Genomic DNA, 20,003 nt, shown 5'->3' with positions numbered 1-20,003 from the left:
GGTGTCTAAGTATCTGACACCTACTAGAAACAATACCCAAAACTTATAAAAATTACCTTAAGTTGTTATAATGCTCTCTCCTTTCTTTAGATTGCTTGCTTTGGGCGTTTTACAGCTCCCTGTATACCATGAAGAGACAAAGGAGATCACAACTAACTGAAAGAAACCTTCAGCGAAGGAAAATCCTCGTATACTTGTGAAGAAATAAACTCCTGTCTTACACATCCAAAGAATCTTGATTAGTAAACTCTTTGAAATTAGCTGGTTTTCTTTTTAAAAAAAAAATTAAAATTCAAGTTGATGAGAGTCTCTGGATATCAAAAATGTGCAACTTTTTCCCTCCTCTGTGCTCCTGTCAAGTACTGGCACACCAAAGAGAAGACGGTGCAAGGGGCTGCTGCATGGTCCACAGAGACCATACAGGCTTTGGACCCAATGGAGAAACATTCCCATCCGTCCAACGGCACGTGGCTGCAGCCAGCTCTGTCTCCTTGGCGCTAGAAAATCACAGATCATGGTGGTGAGAGCATAACACCCTGCAAAGCAGCACTGTCTCAGGAAGTTGTTTAGCTACACCAAATGCCACTGGCATCAGAACCTAAACACTTCTGAAACTTCTCCCTTATTTTTCACCCGCTTCTCCTGAAGCACAGGGGAGTTTTGGGTAGCTGCATAGCAAAGGAAGACAACAAACCTGTTTTTTGTCTGCCTACCTAAGAACACTGTGCGTTTGTTCCCCCATGTATTAACGTACAAAGAAGCCAGCATGTGGCTCAGAGACTCAGGCTTACACAGCTGCCAGGTAACTAAGGGTCCTGGGTAAAACAAGTAGGTATGAAACAATTGTGCAACACCTCCAGCCTTAGGTGAAAGCCCAGAGCCTCATCTATGTGAACAAAGTGATGTGCAGAGCTGCTGGGACTACAAACCCAAAGAAATAGCTGCCTCAATGCCGACTGGAATAAACAAACACAGCAAAATGCGATCAACCGTAAGCAACAACTGGGCATTACGCATCGAGGGAACAGTGGCATCTTCTATAACACTGGGAACAGAAGAGATGGACAAGACACTGAGTCAACCTATGAACAGATGGATGTGTTCTGTAGCACACTGTGTCCAGGTTACGGCAGGAAAAGATAGCTGTGGCAGATCGTCATGCCCACCTCCCACTGGATGCAAAACTGCGGCTGAAGGAGAAGTTGATCTCACCGTTTTTATACTTTCCCCATGCTCCAAATGGCACTATGACAACCGTGCTGTTGTCTTCAGTACCGAATTGCATTGCCTGAGAGAAGAAACAAATTGTCAGCATCATCATCATCTTGCCTGGAAAAGGAAACAAGTGTCTGGCCCCATATGGGGCCAGACACATCCCAAGGCCCAAGACCTCTTTGCCCCTTCCCAGCCCTGATGCTGCATTCCGGTATGCGCCAGAGCTTTCCATGGAATACGCCACCATCCACAACCCTGGTGAGAAACTGGCCATTTCTGTCTATGCTGATGACATATTCAGCACAGGAACGAACTGCAGTTACGGTCCCACGCAGTTCAGTGGATTGTGAGCTAAGCAAGTTAATTGAAATGATGCCCAGCAAGGATATGGCAAGACCTAGGGTAAGGAAAAGGCCAGCCAGCAGGACTAGTGAATGTCTCAACCAGTGTAGTTCAATTCACTTGAATGCATGGTTGTATACTTGAGCTTCTTAAAACGAAACCAAAACCAACAACAAGTATTTGGTGCCAAGAGAAGTCCTGGCATTACCTGCTCAGTAACAACGTGGGCAGCTTCAGCAGGATCATGGCACTGGTTAATGAAGTCACAGATCTCCTGACTGTTCACCATAAAGTTAATACCGTCTGTAGTAAGGACCAGGAAGCTGTCGTCTGCATGATGCAACTGCAATAAAGGCACACGGTATGCACAATGATGGAGCATGTGCTGCAAGGCAAAGTAACTGCCTTCATTTTTTTTTTTTACACACTGTTTCAAAGCACCTTTTCTGGGGGTGCTGCGTGCTCTCCTGCTTTCTGTACAAAGAAGCCCTGTAACTAGAGCCCCCAAACCCTCGGCTAGCCAAAGGCTGCCCCTTGAATCCTCAAGTGCACCCATCAGCCACACAGACTGTGTTCCCTGTACTGGAGGAGTGTGTCTTAAGGGGCTTCCAGTTCTAGGAAGCAGCTCTCTGAATACACTGAGGTCAAAACACCAGATCCATACATTACCCATTAAACAAAATGCTTCTTTAAACTGAGGATTTCATCTCCCTAAACCCCTTGGGCCTAGTGGTGGCATTTAGTTAGGACCCACTGAATCTAAGTTCCCCAGGCCCTGGGAGGTGTGATGGTGGAGAAAAGTATCAAATGGAATATGAGCTGGGAGGAGAGCCTTCCTGCAAAAGTGAAGGCAACTGTGCTGAGTACCTTCCGGGTGGTTAATCTGTTCTCTGGACAACTACAGAGCTATGATAAGACGCATGCAACTGCCCTTTCTTATTCCCTTCCTCCCAAGTGCGCAAACCTCTACATATTCTACTTTTTTTTGATGGCAGCCCATCCATATCCCACCTAACTCTTAGTGATGGTTTTGTATCAGCATTAACCTCAAAATTATTCATTTGACCACAAGCCCCAAACAGACTAAAACCTTTTTATTTCAGTAATGAATATCACGTTATCTTTCTTCCCTCATCCCATATTGTACTGTCATAAATGGTATTTAGAAGTGGATCTGGTTGAATTCAGAATCAGGGCCAGATTCTTTTCTGTCCTGTTAGTGTTAATCTGAAATGACATAACTAGAATTGGTCTCCCCAGTTACTTCACCACAAATAAAAATCAACACTTGGCTATCAGGCTTCACGTGAGCACGTCGTGCGGGTACCGCAACCTGCATCAAATACCTATGATGCCCCTTAGTCTGAATGTTGCTGTCCCTGTTAACCAGGCCTTCTTTTACCTGAACCCTTTTTGTTTCTGGCTGGGCTATCACACCACTGGTTTTAAGATCCAAATCTCCTATGCTCCGCGTCATTGCAAGTCTACCATTCACATGAGGTTGTCCCAAACTGTTCCAGGCAACAAAGCCACCGCACTTCCTAATCCTGTCCAGAGGCACAAAAGAAAAAGTATGAGTTACTGCTCCACACCATTACCCGTCTCTACCTACAATTTCTGTCACTACCTACTGATGCAGAATGGGGTACAGAGGACCTAAGCTGGGAGACTGAGGGTTGACTTTTGCTTTTTGAAGGGCTCCACAGAAGGGATGTGGCTTGGCAGGCTGAGTCCTGACCTGGGAACCATAGTGCATTTCTTCAGGTCTTGGCTCTAACTTGGCAGTCTTGGACAAGTCTGAACCATAAGGTCAGGGCTCTGTACCAGTTCCTAGCTATGCTGATCCTACTGCTGAAACAGTTTATGCTCATGCAGGGCTTTCCACATCCCCAGTCCTCTAAATACCAAATTAATTAACCGGAACTGTGCTGCTTTCTGCCAGCTCAGAGGTGGTCTCAGAGCATTATATTCAACTCTCTGCTTCCTTCCAGGCCCAACCTAGCAGCAGAACACAAGCACATCCTGACTGAGGCCGTTCCCTGGGAAGCCACATCATCAGCTGACAGGTACCTTTCCTTCTCCTCCTTTCTTTCTGGAGTATGATCAATGGTGAGTTTCATGGCCTTTCCCTTTCGACACAGCAGAGCACGACTGTCTCCCACGCTTGCCACAACCAGCTCAATACCGTCCCGGAGCAGAGCCACTGTTGCAGTGGTCCCAGAGTTCATCAGAGTTGCTATAAATGTCATATCAAAGAGAGGTGTTTTAGCACTGCCTCAAAGCACGAGACCATTTATAACAGCAACAGTTTCAATTGGTAAAATGAAGACAAATTGTACTCTACATTACCAGTATCTGCTTTTAAGTTTAAACTAAATCTACATATATAAAAAAAATAAAGCAAACTTGCATGCACGTAGGACTCGGGGAAGAGAATGGAGGTGGAAAGGGTAAGTATTTCTGTGCAACAACAGGGCTCCATGCAAAGAGGGCAAGTGAAATACAAGCAGTACAAGATAGAATGGCTTCCTTCCAGCTCATAGCATATAGTTTTTCTGTCCTGTTAGCTCAAGTTACAGGGTTATTGTCCTTATCCCTGGGCACAGTGACTGCATGGGTAGACCACCATAAAGGTGATGGCTCTTCCCTTCTGTTAGGTGGTTAAGTGGACAACTGAGTAATTGTAGCTCTACGTATTTTACCAGAAGGAAAACTCCTTTACCCCAGTCTGTGGGGTCCTCCTGTTGCTGTCAGAGTTGTTACGCTCTCCCTCTGCTTCCCCCAGCCTTGCCAAGAGACAAAGGGCTCAGCCAGCAGCCGTTGGCTTTCTTCAGAAAGGGATACTGCTCCGTTCAGATCCTGTCAACTTGCTGGAGGTCCCAGCGCAAAGGTGAAGCTGGATTCTGCCTTGCCTTGTGCCTCCACACCGATGCAGTCAGCTGGCAGTGGCTCGCTGGGCAACCTGCCCTGGGCACTGGTGGGATCACTTGACAAGGGTGTAGAGTGACTGCCCAGAGGGCAAAACAGAGCCCTAGCTGCTGTCTTCCTTCTCTTACAGGGTAAGGGAGTGAGCTGGTGTTCAGGGACCTAGATTAACCGCTGCAGGTAAATTTAAGGGCTTCTCGTTTCAATTTCTATACCACTCTGGAAAAAAAAATAAGTGCTTAAAAAGGAGAAATGTGAATCTGCCTATTTCAGAAAAGATTTGCAGTTTTACCTGCAGTGAAGGAAATGCTGGGAACTGTCCAGCTTTCCTTTTTTGTTTGCTTTTTGAAAGGAGCAGGCCCATTTTACAGTTAGTATCTTCCCTTCCTGCAAATTATGCAAAGGTAACCCAGTGAGAGCTGCCTGGAAAACAGTAATTCCTGCCAACTTGAGCTATTACAGTAAAACGGCTGGCCAGGACAAGCTATTGCCCAGAACACATTTGCATTCACAGCCAATGCAAACCTCCTTGAAATGTCCTCTGTAGGTCCCTTGCCTTCTGGGATATTCCAGGTTTTCAAAGCAAGCCAAGTCAAGAGGGGTTTTGGGCTAACTTAGGACTGGGAATCCCCAGTTATGTTGCTGTTTTCACGTGATTAACAGCTAAAGATATTTCCGCTACTGCTTCTGCAGACTGCTTCTGCAGCGCTCAGCTATAGCTACATGCACTCCTATGTCTGGCCCTGCAGCCCTGACTCCGGAGAGGTGGGGTGGATCTGAGACAGGACTGTGTGTTTGAGCCAGAGGAATGCCAGCCAGCTCCATCTCGGCAAACCACATGCACGCCGCACAACCTTCTGCGTACTACAGAAACAGAAATGCAAGCGCTCTGGGATCTTGGCGACCTCTCCCCAACCCTGCAAGGTCTCAGCACCCCATAAGTAAAACAGGGTTAGGAGTAAACTGAAGTGCACAAAGCCCTGAAAGATGCATTGAGCCTTGTTGTGCAGCAAAAGTAGTGATGAATTCAAAAAAACCTCACAAAAGTCTAAACTAAGCTTGTGTTATTATTTAAAACAGGTATTATTACTGCAGTGAGGACTTGGTTTAGCCATACACGTAAACAACACGTCAATTGTGATCATCACCCATGGTGACCTAAGTCAAATCTTGGACTACATTAGGGCTGCCACACAGGCTACGATGTTCAAAATTATTGAGATGCTGGTAGCTTCTGACTATTCAGGTAAGCACTGACATCCTGTTTCTAATTTGAAGCCAAGGACTAGTCCAGTGCAGGCTCACTCTGAGGCACATTATGAAAGTAAGATGCCAGAAGTACCAGGGCGATTAGAAATTTTAGTAGAACCAGTAAAATACCTGTTTTAGCCACCAGTTAAAAGAATTGATATGAAGAACCAACATAAAACTACCTTTGTATTTCACAGAAAATACATTTTATTTAGACATTAAAATTAATGCAGAAATGCTGCTGCTCTCCCATTTCATTCCTTGGTTTTGGAACTATGCTGACAAACATAAGCAGTTTCTGAAAAATTTAAGATCTGTAGTCTTTGAATCATAAATGACTAGGAAACATTTGGACATTCAGGTGAATCTGCATCTTTTAAGTGCAAACTCTCAAAGCCAAAAGAACCGCTATCACAAAATCAAGGGATGATTCTAAAGAACAAGTCAAGATATTGTCCAGAATTGCAGTAACAGTCATAGTGACTTGTGCTTTATATACATTTATTAGTTAAACAGCACTCCTAAAAAAATAAATGCTGCTCACGCTCTCTTCCTTGGAACCCCTGGGTAGGGGGTACAGCTCGAAAACACAGGAATGATGATGGGATAACATTTCTAATGTTTTACTACAACTGCTGCTAGGTTATTTAATATCAAAATACGTTGCATCAGCATATATATTGGTTTTAACAATTAAAGAATTTATTTTGCTTTCCTAACAATATCACTATAAAACTAAGATCTTTCAATAGGTTCTTAACACTCACTGGACAACTTTTACTGCAAGTCATCTCAACTAATGTGACAAAGAGGATGTGGGAACCTTCCAGTAGTCCAGGCTAGGAACCGCCGGACTCCTTCACCTGGGACAAAATTAAGCAGATCTCTCTTTCCACGGAAGCCCAGCATATAGTGTCCAGGGCCTCCAGTTCTAGAGCTGCTGACCAGGTACAGTCTGCCACAAATAACACGCACACAGAGGCAAATAGGAAATTCACCCAGGGACTTTGTTCAAACAAAATAAACCTGCAACACTGGAGATGAAAGAGTAAGGGCTGCAGAACAGGGAAGTAGTCACTCTTGAGTTTGCCTGCACTGTGTTTTGCAGGTCGTACAGGAAGTACTTGGGATTTACACATGCATCTTTGGCCACAGATAGATCAGCCTTGGTATTTCTGGGGAATTGCCACCATTCTCGCCTTCTTGCTAAAACTGTGTGACAAAACCAGTTTTAGTTCAGCCAAAATAAAAGCTACAATTTTTTTTTTTCCTGTGGAGGTTAAGTAACCAACCAAAAAAATCAGCCAAAGAATGTTATCAATGCTAGAGGGCCAGCTGTCTCATATATGGCAAAAGTGGCCGTTCTGAAGAACATCTTCAGTACAGAATATGGCCCAATCTATTCCCTCGAGGTTATTTATTTATTTATATATATATTTTATGTAACACAAAAATGGGGAGTTTGAACCAGTGCCAACTCAAATGGAGCCATCTTAAAGGCACTGAATAGAAGTATATGAATTGTTCTGACCCACGGGAAAATATGCAAAATAAACACCCCTTTAATATTGTAATTAGTATCTTCTAACTTGATTAGGTAATAATCAGGGCCTTTGGATAAAAAGGCTGCCTTTGTAATGTTGACGATTTATGAAATATTTAAGTACAATTTCTGCAGCTCTCCCTTTTCCTCAGTGTTGCAGGTTAACATATTCAAAGAAATAAAAATCATATGTTTGGTAACTTAAAAAAAACCAAACCCCAAACCCACTACTTTTTAAATTTAGTTATTTTTAAATAACTTTTGCTGTTTGCTCAGCATAATAAGATTCCAGGAGTGCCTTTCAAACTTAGATACATCAGTTAATACCTGGCTATGTTTTAATAAGATGGCTATTCCAGAAGTGAGTGGCCAATGGGATTGCAGTTGGATGCACTCAACTTGGAGGCTGATGGAAAGGCTCCCCGTTATTTTCTCTTAGTGCATCGCAGTGAACAGCAGTAGCAGTACCCTGTAAGACTGCACTAGGCCAGGAGAGGGTTTCTCTTACATTTCTCCAGAGATATGCTCAGATTTCCTCAAGCACATGATTCTTTTCCTTATTTCTGTCCTTGCTGAGCAAAGCTATTCAGCTTTTATATTTCAGTTTTTATGGCTGGTCAAAAATATCAGAAAATTCTGTCCATCTGTGTTAACAGTTGTCTCATGGATAATGACATATTTATTGGACATGAGCTTCTTTTACTATGTCCTGTACCTAAGTTTAGCAGTGACTTAAAAGTGACTGGATATATTTCAATGCATGAAAGTGAATGAAAATGCATTTGTTAAGAGATATCAAACACCATGCTTCAGGGCTCAGGCATATCTCTAAGCTGTTAATCATTAGAAAGGATTTAGGTGTAGGACAGATTATCCCAGACCTGCCTACAGCAAGTTTCTTCTGCTTTTGTGTGAAACAACAGGTACAGATCACTGTCAGAGGGGATACTGGACCAGTCTCCAACAGGCCAGTACAGCTCTCCAAGAGCACTAGTGGACTGCGTGCCAGACACAGTAGCAGTCCCTGGAACACATACGTACTCTTTTTTTTTTAATCGAAAACTCACAGAAACTATTATGCTGTGTATTTTCCATCTATAATTTCAAATATTCTGTAATTGTACAGTGACCTACAAAGGGCTGTGACCTTGAAGATATAGCTATGTGCTCCAACAAGGCACATCTGTGGTCCTGTTAAATTTGTGCCATTGTATGAGGGTTTTACCCCTTAAATAGTACTATAAAATAGTACTATAAACAATGCATCAAACAATATCCATGCAATTTTGGCTACAAGAATTTGTCCCAAGACTTCTGTTCCTTCAAACACCCAGGCACACACTTTCAAAGCTGGTTGTGTGCTAGTAAGGGCCTGGACATCCTGAACACACACTGCTTTTTTTGCAGATACAGTGAAAGGAGTGAACCCTGGCAGGGTCATCTACTGGAACAAGACTGAGCTATTATTTTCCATTTCCTCAGTCAGGTTTGAAAAGGAGGTCAGTCTTGGGAAGCATCCAGCGTATCCCAGATACCCAGTGTTACACAACCAGCCACCATTTTCAAGATAACTTCAGCAACGGTCTCGACTGTCACATCTAGAATAGCCACAATTAATCAGAAATTCTGCTGGCAAACTGAATCGGTTTGGAAGTAGGCTTCTAACAAGGATACATGCCAAGCATTGACATTTTATATAACTTTCAAAACAGCATCAACAATAAAAATAACCACATTAAGCAGTCAACATAGTATTGAATTATTTTAACAATAGATATGCAAAAAGTTTAATTTGTTCAGAAATCCATGCTTGTCTTTGCACCCTGTTACTCCACTCTGCCTTTATAGCTTGATTTTCAGCTGGGCAACCAGTCAAGAGCACTGGGCACTTTTAGATCCCACTGGCTCCTGCAAGAGCTTGCAGGTGCTCAGCCTGCCTGAGAAACACTGAGTACTTGCCAGAGTGTGGCCCCTGTGGATGTTTGACAATGCTTTTGCCCTCTATTTTCCTTGACCTCAAGCTTTTTTAATGAAGAGGGTCTGTCCAGTATCTTGGTAGCTGTTAGGTAAATTTGCTGACATTTGCATTATATTTCATTAAGCAGCACCAGTTAGTTAAATGACATGAAAAAAAATCCTATAAGCAGTTCCAAAATGCTCAGCTTGCTGCACAACTTGTCTGTCAAATATTGTTGTTATCCAGTTCTGTCAGTCTCATGTACGGAATACTACCATCAGAAACTGTTTTCAGAATAATATACCAAGTATGGTTCCTAATCCTTCTCCTCAAGGAGCTGCTATGACACTTAACAGAGGTCACTTCAGTGAGCCAAACCAAGCCAAACAAAGGGGCAAGGAGGGGGACAAATATAACAGATCTTCGCGTTAGTGAAAAGGAAGGGTCCTGATCCAGGGAAGCATATAAGGCTGTATTCTGACACTTTCTTTAATTTGGGCTTTTAATAAAACATTTGCTAGGACGCTCTTGGATAAAAAGCACATCTGCTCTACTGATGTGTCTCTCATGAGCTCAGCTAAAACTCACCCCACAGGTGAAAACGGCCTTGACTTTTTTTACCAATTATTTTTTTAAAGGATTTCAATTTAAAAAAAATGGAAAATGAGCTTTATAGATTTAATCCTCCTTTTTTAAGGGCTGCATTTCAGGACATAAGACTTTTTCCCCTGATGTCCCTGATACTTAGCTTGTACCAGATAAGAGGAAAGGTGTGTATCCCTGACAGTGCTGCAACAGTCAGGCTAACTGTCCTGCCAGGAAATATTTGAGTCTATCCAGATTCATCTAGCAGTTAAAGTGCAGGACGCCACTCCATTGCTTGATTGTATTCATTCATTGCTTGAGAAAACTAGCTTGAGAATACAGTACCACGTCAGTCCCTAGAGGGCTTGTTGGTTTCAAGTCCTTCTTGGAGAGAAAACTTTTACAGTTCCTGTTCTTCTGAAACAACCTCAGTCATTTTGCTACTACCTGCACCAGCACTGGGACAGGTTTGGGGGTTTTTTCTGTTGGTTGTTTTGGGGTTTTTTTTGTGGGCTTGGGGTTTTTTTGATTGGATTTGTTTTGGTTTTTTAAGACTGGCTAACCTGACTCTTAAAATTGTAACTCATGGCTGCAGAATCTCCTGTGACAGAACTGGGATGGGGACCTCTATCTCCTTTTCCAAGTTACTCTCTGTAAGCTCTACTTGCTGGAAGTGGAACTTCAGTTGTACTTAGTCTCTAGATATATGTACAGAACTTGGTTAACAGCCGGGACTAAGGAGTCTGAAAGGGCTGGTGCCAGCTTTACCACAGCCAACCTTGTTCTCCTCTTCACTGCTTTTTTCCCTTTCACACTCAGCTACTCCTGTGATTCTGTTTGTGCAGAAGCAATATCAATTGTATTAATTTTGGCTTACATTACTCCTCAAGTGCAGCAGCCAAGTTAGCAAGGGGAGCTTTTGACACTGTTGCTTTTAACCTAGCTTTAAAAAAAAAACAAAACAAAACCCACAAAAAGCCAAACACCAAACCTCCCCCCAAAAACCCAAGCCAAAACAAACCTCCTCTCCAGGTTTCTTGCACAGTAAAGTTATGATCCTTGCAAATCTAAATACTAACTTGACAAACACTTTCCTTGACAGAATCACATTATGAGAAATTCATTGATGATTATGCTAACATTCAGATTAATAACTCCCCCAATAAATTTGATTTTGATTCTTTATAGCTTTTTCATTTTAAGGAGGTAAAGCATAATTGTTTCATTTGCAGTAAGTGATCAGAGCAAAATCCTATGTTAAGTAAAACTGTTTTCAAACATTTTTCTGGACATTTTACTACAAAACTACTGAGCAAATAAGAAAAACCTTATTCTCCACACCCATATGAGTAGACTATTTTTTTACCTACCATCAGCAGACAAATGAGCATGCCTTTCATACGCTTTGTTTATTTCTAGAAAAGCTTTGTTCAAAACATTTTCCAAGTTCTCCTCCTGAGCAAGAAATTCTCTGGAAACAAACAAGCAAACAAAAAATTAAAAATTCTTTCCAAGAAATAAACACCTGAACAATCTCTTCCATAGCCTTATCTCCTCCCTGCATGCATTGAATAATGCTGGATTTCAGTAAAAAGGTAATATGAGTTTACTAATGACCTGCACTGGAAGCATAATCCTGTTATTTTGCAAATAGATAAAATTCCTCTTCCAACACCCAGGGATGTGACATAGAGATACAGAAGAGTGAAAGCAAGCTGTAGGTCAGCGATCACAGTGACCCCACCTGAAAACAGTCAGTTCACACTCTCTCTGTGTTCCTAGTCCTTTTCTGGAAGGTGGGTACAATCGTATTTCCCTCGCTTGCCTTTGCGGGCTTGCTCAATGGGGCAGGCACCATACAGAATAAGTAGTTCACAGTATGTCCGTTGTAATGGACTGCTCCAGTCTGGTGTTCTGCTGTCCCACTGGGCTAGGTGGCTATATAACCTCGGAGGATTAGTCACAATGTATGACCCCCTGGTTCCCTTTCAGTCCTAAGGAAGGAATCTCTACTGTAATTAATTTGAAACACATTCACTTGATGCACACTTACTTAATATATTTTTCCATGTACTTATCACAGAAGTCTGCTGCTGCTGCCCCACCATGTCCATCATAGACTGCAAAGTACAGGACATCCTCCGTCAGCTGAGCATAATCAAACCGGTCTTCATTTTCCTTACGCTTCCCAATATGGCTAGCACAGCCCACGTTGGCCAGGCTGACTTTTGGAATCGGCTTCCCATACTTTATGCTTGGTGGGAGGAGAATAGGTTCATCAATGCGATTGTCCCAGATGCCAAAAGTGTCCCAAGTGGTAGGTCGCCCGCTCCCGTCTGGATCGAAGCGGGAAGCACGGCGCTCGGAGGTGGAGCTGTAGCAGGCAGCTGTCGGACGCTTCTCGTCTTGCAAGAGGCGGGACGTCAGCACGGCTCTCCTCCTTACTTGATACCCTCCGTTTCGTACCAAATTAATTAAAGTAGCTGTTGACATAACTTGTCTTCACAGAAATTCGTAGGAATAAAAGATGGGGAATAAAAGATATGCAGCTGCTGGAATGTCTTCAAGAGCAAAGAGAAAACTGATCAGGAAACATGAAGCACAGGAAAGGGAATTTTCAGTTACATCATTCAGGAAACAATGCCACCCTCGAAGCCCGCTGATCATGCATAGCACAGCACTGCGTAGAAGAAACTACAGAGGGATCTGCATGACTCACTGAGAAGCAACGCTACACAGACCAGCCCCCATCTAATGGGGAGTACTGCAGATAGATTAAGGTAAGGCATTTCTGCTGACCACCTGTATAATGATATCCTGAATTTTCAAAGGTTGAAGAGGTTGTGATGGGGCAAATGAGAGTGAAGTGACTTTGCTCCATGTCAGCTAAAATACGAATATGTGAAAATATGAAGTAATATCGTGAAAATGAGCTTATCATGCATGCTCTTCAAACAATTGCCAACACATTCGCACAGTGGCTCCTTGAGGGCAAAGGTCGGAGAAATATATTTGCTTAGATTTTAAAGAGGTTTTTTCATCCGCACATGATACTCGTTTCTGGCACATTTATCGAGGACTTGAACAATAGTTTTCAATACAGACCTGTGAAGTGAATTGTGATTTTCTTAGACTATCTAAGAATGACCACTAAGAATATATCCATGCACATCATACACAATTGCACACACAAACTTTCCCCCAAAAACCCCTGTACAGCCCTTTGCTGTTTTGTCTGGCCTGAAGTTCTCTGCCACCTAACCCTGAAATGGGCTCCCTTGGCTAACACAGGCAAGCAACATCTTCTATGGGCTTCTCAGATCTCTTTTCCAGCCCCGATAAATTAAACATACCACTTGGCTTAGCACAGATAAAAATTCACTAATGATGATTCATCTAGCATGCTGAAAAACATAGAAAGATCGGCTTATTTAACGCCTGTAGAGCAGCACCCAACTTGATGGAAGTCCAACAGGCTGGGATGCTGTTTGTAATAAGTCCATGTTGTTGCATCAGAGTAATTTGAACTGGACTATCAGATCACTGTAACTAACCACACTAAATTTTAAGTGAGGGATTTCTAACTTAATTGATCAAAGTTTGCAGAGAGCAAAATTATGAGTGAAAGGTATTATATGCCATAATATAGGAATTAAAAATATGCAGGCTCACAGTGAATGCCAAAAAAAAAAAAAAAGACAGCAGGGTGATCTGACATAATCAAGCAGCAAAGAGCAACACATGTACCCCAGAGACACTGTAATTCTGGGCTGCAGTGCCTTGCCGTTGTACTTTCCCCCTGCCAATCACAATTGTATCTGTAGATCTGAAATATTTGTTAAAACTACTTTTTTAAATTACTAGACAAAAATCCATGTGCTTGCAAAAACACACAGCCAAAGGTAACTTAGTAAGTGATTGCTTTAGTAGAAAATGGCTGTGACACGAGCTTTCTGGAAGCCTCCATTAAACTTGTTGTTCACAGCTCAAAGCATGTTGCTTTAGATGCTCTTGGTTTATCTTTCATGCAAGTCTTAAATGAAGAAAGGTTTCTTTACTTAGGACTTAGACAGTAACTGTCAACTTGATAAAAGGTCCGCTGTGCTGGAAATCGCTGTTGTCGCACCAGACCAGTGTGGGCTAGGCCTCCAGGTAAGTGGAACTGATCGCCTGGAATTTTAAGATTTTCCATTTTATTGCAGGGTGACGGTAACATCACATCCTTATTTCAGTATACTTAGAGGTATTTAAAAAGTGATTTACCTTCTGGGGCTGTTTTTTCTTTTCTGTTATCCTTGTCTCCTACCAACAATAAGTTAACTTCCTTCTGTGAAACACAGAACAACCAAATTGAAAGCCTGCCAATTAACAAAACCCACACTTGGTTTCACTTCAGTCAGCTTGAAAGGAGAACATGAAACGTTAGCTATATTTAGATTTCCATAGCAAGAATCAGAGGATTAATCCAAAATCCCAAACTAATTAATGCATTTGTTCCCTATCAAATTCAACTCTCAAAAGGCCTTTTTTTTTTCCAGGCACGTATTAATACTGACAAAGGTTTTTGTTTTTCAAGTGTCTCTGCAAGTCAGGGGTAGGAACCTGATCTTTAGTTTCTGTGATGTAAGTAGTTATGCTTTCAGTTGGACATTTAACAGTTTGTGCCCTCCCAACTGATATGTTTGCAAACACGGGGCAAGCCTGTCTGAGCAAAACAAGACCGAGGTACTGAAAAGGGGAGCACTGGTGTTAAAGCCAAAGTCCAAGATAGACAATTGCGGATGGAAATCTGTTTTGAGGTGCTCCATCTGATCCTGATGTGTTAATCTGTGCACATTTGACTTAAAAGAAATAGTTCCTGCAGACAGACATGGAAATACAATGCTTAAAGGAAATGAAGTGAGTGATTAGACTGTAGTTCAACATGCATGGTGCCCCTTTTACAGGCTGGCTGCTTCTTGGCAGATGGAAATTTTCCAGACTGTGAGAAGGGGAAAAAAAAAAGAAACCCGGAAGAAAGAGAAGGCATGCCTGCTGCCCCCCGGGGATTAAATGTATTTAAAAAGGAATTTAAAACTGTGAACATGTATAAGTGCACTTGTATGCTTTCCAAACCCCACAGCTGTGGGCAGTACTGGATGTTTCTGTACGTTAAGCTTGTCTTAAATCAGAGGGTTTTTTAATATCTGTGACAATATAATGTCACTCCCTGCCTGAATAATAACCTGCACAGATGGCAGCAATTTAAAGAGGTTTCTGCTGCTATTTACTAATTACAAACTAGGACGGGTTTCTTCTATGTACACAAAAGCTGTGTGGTTACGTTAGGCAGCGCCGTTTGAGCCTCTGAGGAAAGACTGATGTAACCAGCACAGATCTCCTCTTTACCGCAAGCCCCTCCATGACGGGAGGGGTGTCTCTGCTGCAGTCGTCTCCTCCCGGCTGCGGTGAAGGGGTCGGCAGAGACGTGCGGGCAGGTCAGAGGCTACTCCTCACCTCTTCACTGCCCGGCGGGAGTGCGGGCCGGGACCCAGCCCCGGCTGCCACATCTAAGCGGGCAGACGGAGCAGAAACCCCGCGCGGCAGCCGCAGATTGGAGAAGAAGGAAACGCAGAGAAGCGAGAAAGGCAAGTGAGCCGTGAGCCCCCAGCCCTGCCAAGCAGCCCGCGGCGCTGCCCCTGCGGCCGCTCGCCCCGAGACCGACCGTTAGTTTCCTCCCCCCGCGCCCGCTGTTCCCGCCGCAGCCGGGGCCTTTCCCTGCCGAGGCTCGTGAAACTGCACCTGCCGCCGCAAGGAACCGCTGTCGGTAAGCGGGAGCGCATCCCGCCCCCCCCTAGGGCGCGGCCCGGCCCCAGCCACCGCCCGGAGCCCCGCGCCGCGCATCCCGCTCCCCTCGCCGAAACGGGCGAGCGGAGGGAGGAGTTTCCGCCCTCCCTCACTCCCACCCCAGGCCTCGGCCAGGCTGTGAAGGGGGCCCGGCGCTAAACGTCGGCACGGCCGCCGGACTGCCTCAGGGCCCAGTGCGGGGGTGCGGCGGCCCTTACCTCCTTCCGCGCCCGGACAGCCGGCGGCGGCGGGGAGCTGCGCCCCAGCTGTGCGAGAGCGGCGCCTCCCCGACCAAGGCTGCCGAGGCGCGGGCCCCGCTCCCGCCCGCTGGCTTTACCCCCGCCCCGCCCCGCCCCGCCCCGCCGGCCAGCCGGAGCCCGCCGGGCCAATCGGGCGGCGGCGGGGGCCGTTCCGCCGCAGCTCTGCCCCCCGTCGCACCCAATAGCGGCCGCCGCGGCGGCCGAGCCTCCCCCACCGCCCCTGCCCCGCCCGCCGGGCGCCCGGGTGTTGGCCGTGACGGGCTGACGAGAGCCGCTTGCCGCCAGGGGCCCGGGGCGGGGGGTTGGCGGTGGGCCCGGCAGGCGAGGCCGGCCGGCCGGCCGGGGGAGAGCAAGGCCCCGAGGCGGTTCTTGTCGGGTGTTGTGGCGGCCCCGCCGCCTGCCTGCTCGCCGCGCCCCGCTATTCCAGCGCAGGCGGCCGTTGATTGTCTCCGTCCTCCCCCTCGCAGGGGCGAGGGACCGGAGGAGGAGGGAGGCTGGTACGGCCTTGGCCGAGGCGAAGGCGTCGGGTTCTTGGCGCTGCCCCGGCGGTGTCCCGCACAGCCCCCTGTTTGCGCGGTCAGTGTCGGCCAGGGAGACAGCCTGGCTGCAAGGCCACGCAGGCTGCGTCTGCAGCTACCGCACACGGGCTTCTCAGGAGGGCCTTAGGAAAAAGTGCGTATGTCATTAAGAAAAAATACGGCAATAGATTTAAAACATAGTTGAGTGTGCTGCTCCGAGGTGGCTGTTTCTATGAAAAAAACATGCTGCCTGCTTCTTACTTGACCCGTGTCCAAATGGTAGTTTAAAGAGATCGTTTGCATGGCACTGTGCTACTGGCATAGTGTTTGACCTTTGATGTAACTTGGCAAATCAGATGACTCTAATGACAAAAGCGTTTGAAACACACCTTCCCATCGACCTCGTGCTGTCCACTGGAGACAAAAGTACTTGAAAACAGATACCTGAAGAAAAAAATGCGAGCAAATGTAGCTTCCATAGGAACTTAAGGAGGTCACTGTCAAGTTTATCCCACGTATTCATGAGGTAAGGAAGTTTTTTGTTTGTTTTGGGGTTTTTTTGGTTTGGTTTTTAATTTCAAGAGCATTATTTTCTCTAACTTTTCTTTGTGATTGACTTTGACTTTACCTTATAAAAAGCCCTTTAAAACATGATACGGGACCTGTAGGTTACAGACTGATGATTTCAATTTCCCAGCTAGAGACTTCACAAAGGCACCAATATTTCAGGAAACCAAGTTCTTTGGTTTCCTGACTATTATTAGGTGGCATTCTCAATCTGTAAAGCTGCCATTAATATTTATCATCTGCTGCAATGTCATCTTTACGATATTCTGAACAAAGCGTGATGTCAGCTGTCTCCCTTCTGTATTTAGTAGGGGACTGCTAAGCAGGCCTAGTGCCCACTACACAATGTACCTTGACTGCAAAATCCATCAGCTTTTGGCCAGAAAGGCAGCAAGAAAACCCCTCATAGCTCTCACTGTACAGGACTACTTGTAGAATAAGGGGTTAGGTAAGCATGGTAGCACGTACCAGGTTGTTCTGGTTTCCAGATGTGTGGTATCCCACTCAGCATTTAGAATTAAATTTAACCCTGTGAATTCTCCTTTTGGGGAGAGACACTGTCATCTGCCACTGCAGGTTGTTCCCTGGTTCCCATTTGTCCTCAGTGAGACAAAGGAAAAACAATGCTCCATGGAAACCAGCTCTCCTGGCATCAGGCAAAGAGCGGCAGTTCTCCTGAGCAGAAGTGATCCATACAGAAGTGTATCCAAACTAGCGCAGTGATTTATCAGGAATGAAAACAGGACATTACCCTATAAACCAGGTATTGCTGTTTACTGAGTGGTACCAGCAAGGGCTTCCCAGAAGTGTCAGGGCCCTACATAATATTAGACACAAGTGCTGAAAGGCAAGTTCTGCCCTTGATAGTTTGCAGTGAAGGCCAGCACAGAAATTATAAATGTTTCATGCTGAGCCTTTATGTGCAGTGGAACTACCTTTGTATTTACAGGGTTTTGGAAGGTAAGTGGGAGGCAGCAGAAGAGGCAGCAGCAGGAATTTGAGGTGGCAGGAGAAAAGAGGCAGCAGGCATAAGAGCTTTGTGAGAAGGCAACAGGCTTGAAGATGAGGCCAGGGCTCAACAGCAAGGATCTGGAGGGCAATAGGTGAGGGTAGGGGCAGGGGGGATAGGCTACGGTGCAGCACTTGGTACTTTGAGGGGCCTCTGGCAGCACTCAGAGAACAGGAGACAAATTCAGAAACAGGAAGGGCAGGGACTTGCACTATGCAACATTTGGTTTTGACTGCAAATAGTTAATTTGGACTTTCCCCTTGCATTTTTTTTTCCAGCAGCTAAAGGATGGATTAAGTTTTCTAGATTCCATTTCTCCCAACAAGGAGTTTCTGCTCCTGCAAGATTTATCTTTCTCACTTTTTTCTGTCTTACTGCTTCTCGTTTTGCTTCTCCATCATATTCCTGACATTTCCCTCCCCTGCCACCCATTCTACTTTATTTTGTTCCCCTTTTCCTTCACAATATGCACGTATTTTTCTGTGATTATTTCTCTCCTGCTACCTCTCTTCCCTTTTTTTACTCATCCTTCTTTCCTGTGTACTTCCATCTTTAGATTCTAAAAGCTTAATTGACTGTCTCATGTGACTGGAAAACAAACCAAACTACTGGTGGCAGGGAGAGGTTGATTGCAGGTGTGCTAGCAATGCTGTCCTGCCCAGTGTTGTAACTGAGCACACAGCAGCTGTGATTCTTGGGTGGGTGGAAAAGAAACGTCCATTGTAATCTCCATGTATTAGATCCAAGCTAGAAATGCAGAGCAAACTGGTTCTGGACACCATGCTTTTTTCACCAGCACAATGTGTTCTGTAATGCCTGATGTTACAAGTGGGAGAACTTACTTTTTCACCATGCTTTCTATCTTCATAAGTGAATTTTTCCCTATGGTACACTCCTAGCTGATTATCTCTCTGTACTCTCTAGGTTTGCTAGCAGATCAGAAGAGACCAGAGACATCCCGTGGCTGTGGTGAAGGGAAGTAGCCATCCTCTTAACACTGACCTTCAAATAATTGGCAACAGTTATCATTTTTCATGTTGCTTTTCAAAGGCGGCCCTTCAAAATCAGGTGAGCTAATGTGGGAAAGGCATGCATGGCTGCTGTCAGACCCTAAGTGTGCCGAGAAGCTCCACAGGCTCTACCCCTGCCGTGGGCATTTGCCTGCCTGTGCTCGTGGCCAGCCCTGGCATGGCCCAGGTGTCAGCACAGGCCTTGGTGCTGGGAAAGGAGCTGCAGGAAACCTTATTGGGGATCTCGGTCCCTTGGCTTGGGAGCTGAATTTAAGCTCAGACCTTTGCCCGAACTGTGCTGTAGTTATGCCCATGCTTGGCTGTGTACCTCGCTGATCTTGTGCTTCCCTGGCTGATGTAACTTCCTGGCTTGACCTCAAACCTGTCTTATCTTTCTGGTCAGGTGTCCTGGGTTTTGGTTAGGATAATTTTCACAAGAAGATGGGAGGGTGACCTAAACTAGCCAAAGGGGTATTCCATACCATGTCATGCTCAGTATATAAAGGGGGCTGGCCGGGCAGGAGGTATTGCTGCTCGGGACAGGCTGGGCATCAGGTCAGCAGTGAGCAAATTGCATTGTGTATCACTCGCTTTGTATATTCTAAGTACTGTTGTTGTTATTTTCCTCTTCCTTTGCTGTCCCAGTAAACTGTCCTTATCCCAACCCACGAGTTTTACCTTTGTCTTTTGATTCTCCTCCCCATCCCACCAGGGAGAAGGAGTGAGTGAGTGGCCGCATGGTGCTCAGCTGCTCACTGGGGCTAAACCACAACAGTCCTTTTTGGTGCCCAACGGTGGGGCTTGAAGGGGTGAGATAATGACAGATCTGACCAGAGCGTGTTAAAACAAATTTGTTATATGCATTTATTACATTAGTTAAATAGTCACTGGTCACAATGGTGTTTTGTTTGTTCATGTGGCTGTGGTATGTAAACCCTTATTTGCTGTACATATTCCCTGCGGTGCTGTTTATCACCTCAGGGAGAGGGATCAGG

At 45.1% G+C, this 20,003-nt stretch overlaps 1 protein-coding gene across 2 annotated transcripts; it reads right to left on the bottom strand.

The window, feature by feature from the left end:
- Window positions 1–278: 278 nt before the first annotated feature.
- Window positions 279–15,983, bottom strand: PPM1K (protein phosphatase, Mg2+/Mn2+ dependent 1K). 2 transcript variants are annotated; one of them, XM_075751300.1, is made up of 7 exons: window positions 15,863–15,983; window positions 11,872–12,399; window positions 11,189–11,289; window positions 3,628–3,793; window positions 2,960–3,104; window positions 1,766–1,900; window positions 279–1,288 (listed from the first exon to the last, which is right to left on the bottom strand). In XM_075751300.1, exons 2-7 carry the CDS (start codon window positions 12,309–12,311, stop codon window positions 1,157–1,159), a joined length of 1,119 nt encoding a protein of 372 aa, XP_075607415.1. In that variant the 5' UTR covers window positions 12,312–12,399; window positions 15,863–15,983; the 3' UTR covers window positions 279–1,156. The 2 variants fall into 2 exon arrangements, with proteins under 2 accessions (XP_075607415.1, XP_075607416.1); XM_075751301.1 differs by having other exon boundaries at window positions 11,872–12,379.
- Between the last annotated feature and the right edge of the window lie 4,020 nt (window positions 15,984–20,003).

This window comes from Balearica regulorum, chromosome 4, assembly GCF_011004875.1.
Source record: "Balearica regulorum gibbericeps isolate bBalReg1 chromosome 4, bBalReg1.pri, whole genome shotgun sequence".
Classification (NCBI taxonomy): Eukaryota; Metazoa; Chordata; class Aves; order Gruiformes; family Gruidae; genus Balearica; species Balearica regulorum.
This window is presented reverse-complemented; position numbering and strand designations above follow the sequence as displayed.

Bases quoted from the DNA above. Each gene is read 5' to 3' on its own strand.
- PPM1K (XM_075751300.1), bottom strand. From the start codon at position 12,311: ATGTCAACAGCTACTTTAATTAATTTGGTACGAAACGGAGGGTATCAA. The intron at 3,105-3,627 runs GTACCTGTCAGC...GCCTCTGGACAG, and splicing joins AGAAAGGAGGAGAAGGAAAG to GATTAGGAAGTGCGGTGGCT. The intron at 1,289-1,765 runs GTAATGCCAGGA...TTCTTCTCTCAG, and splicing joins CCCACGTTGTTACTGAGCAG to GCAATGCAATTCGGTACTGA.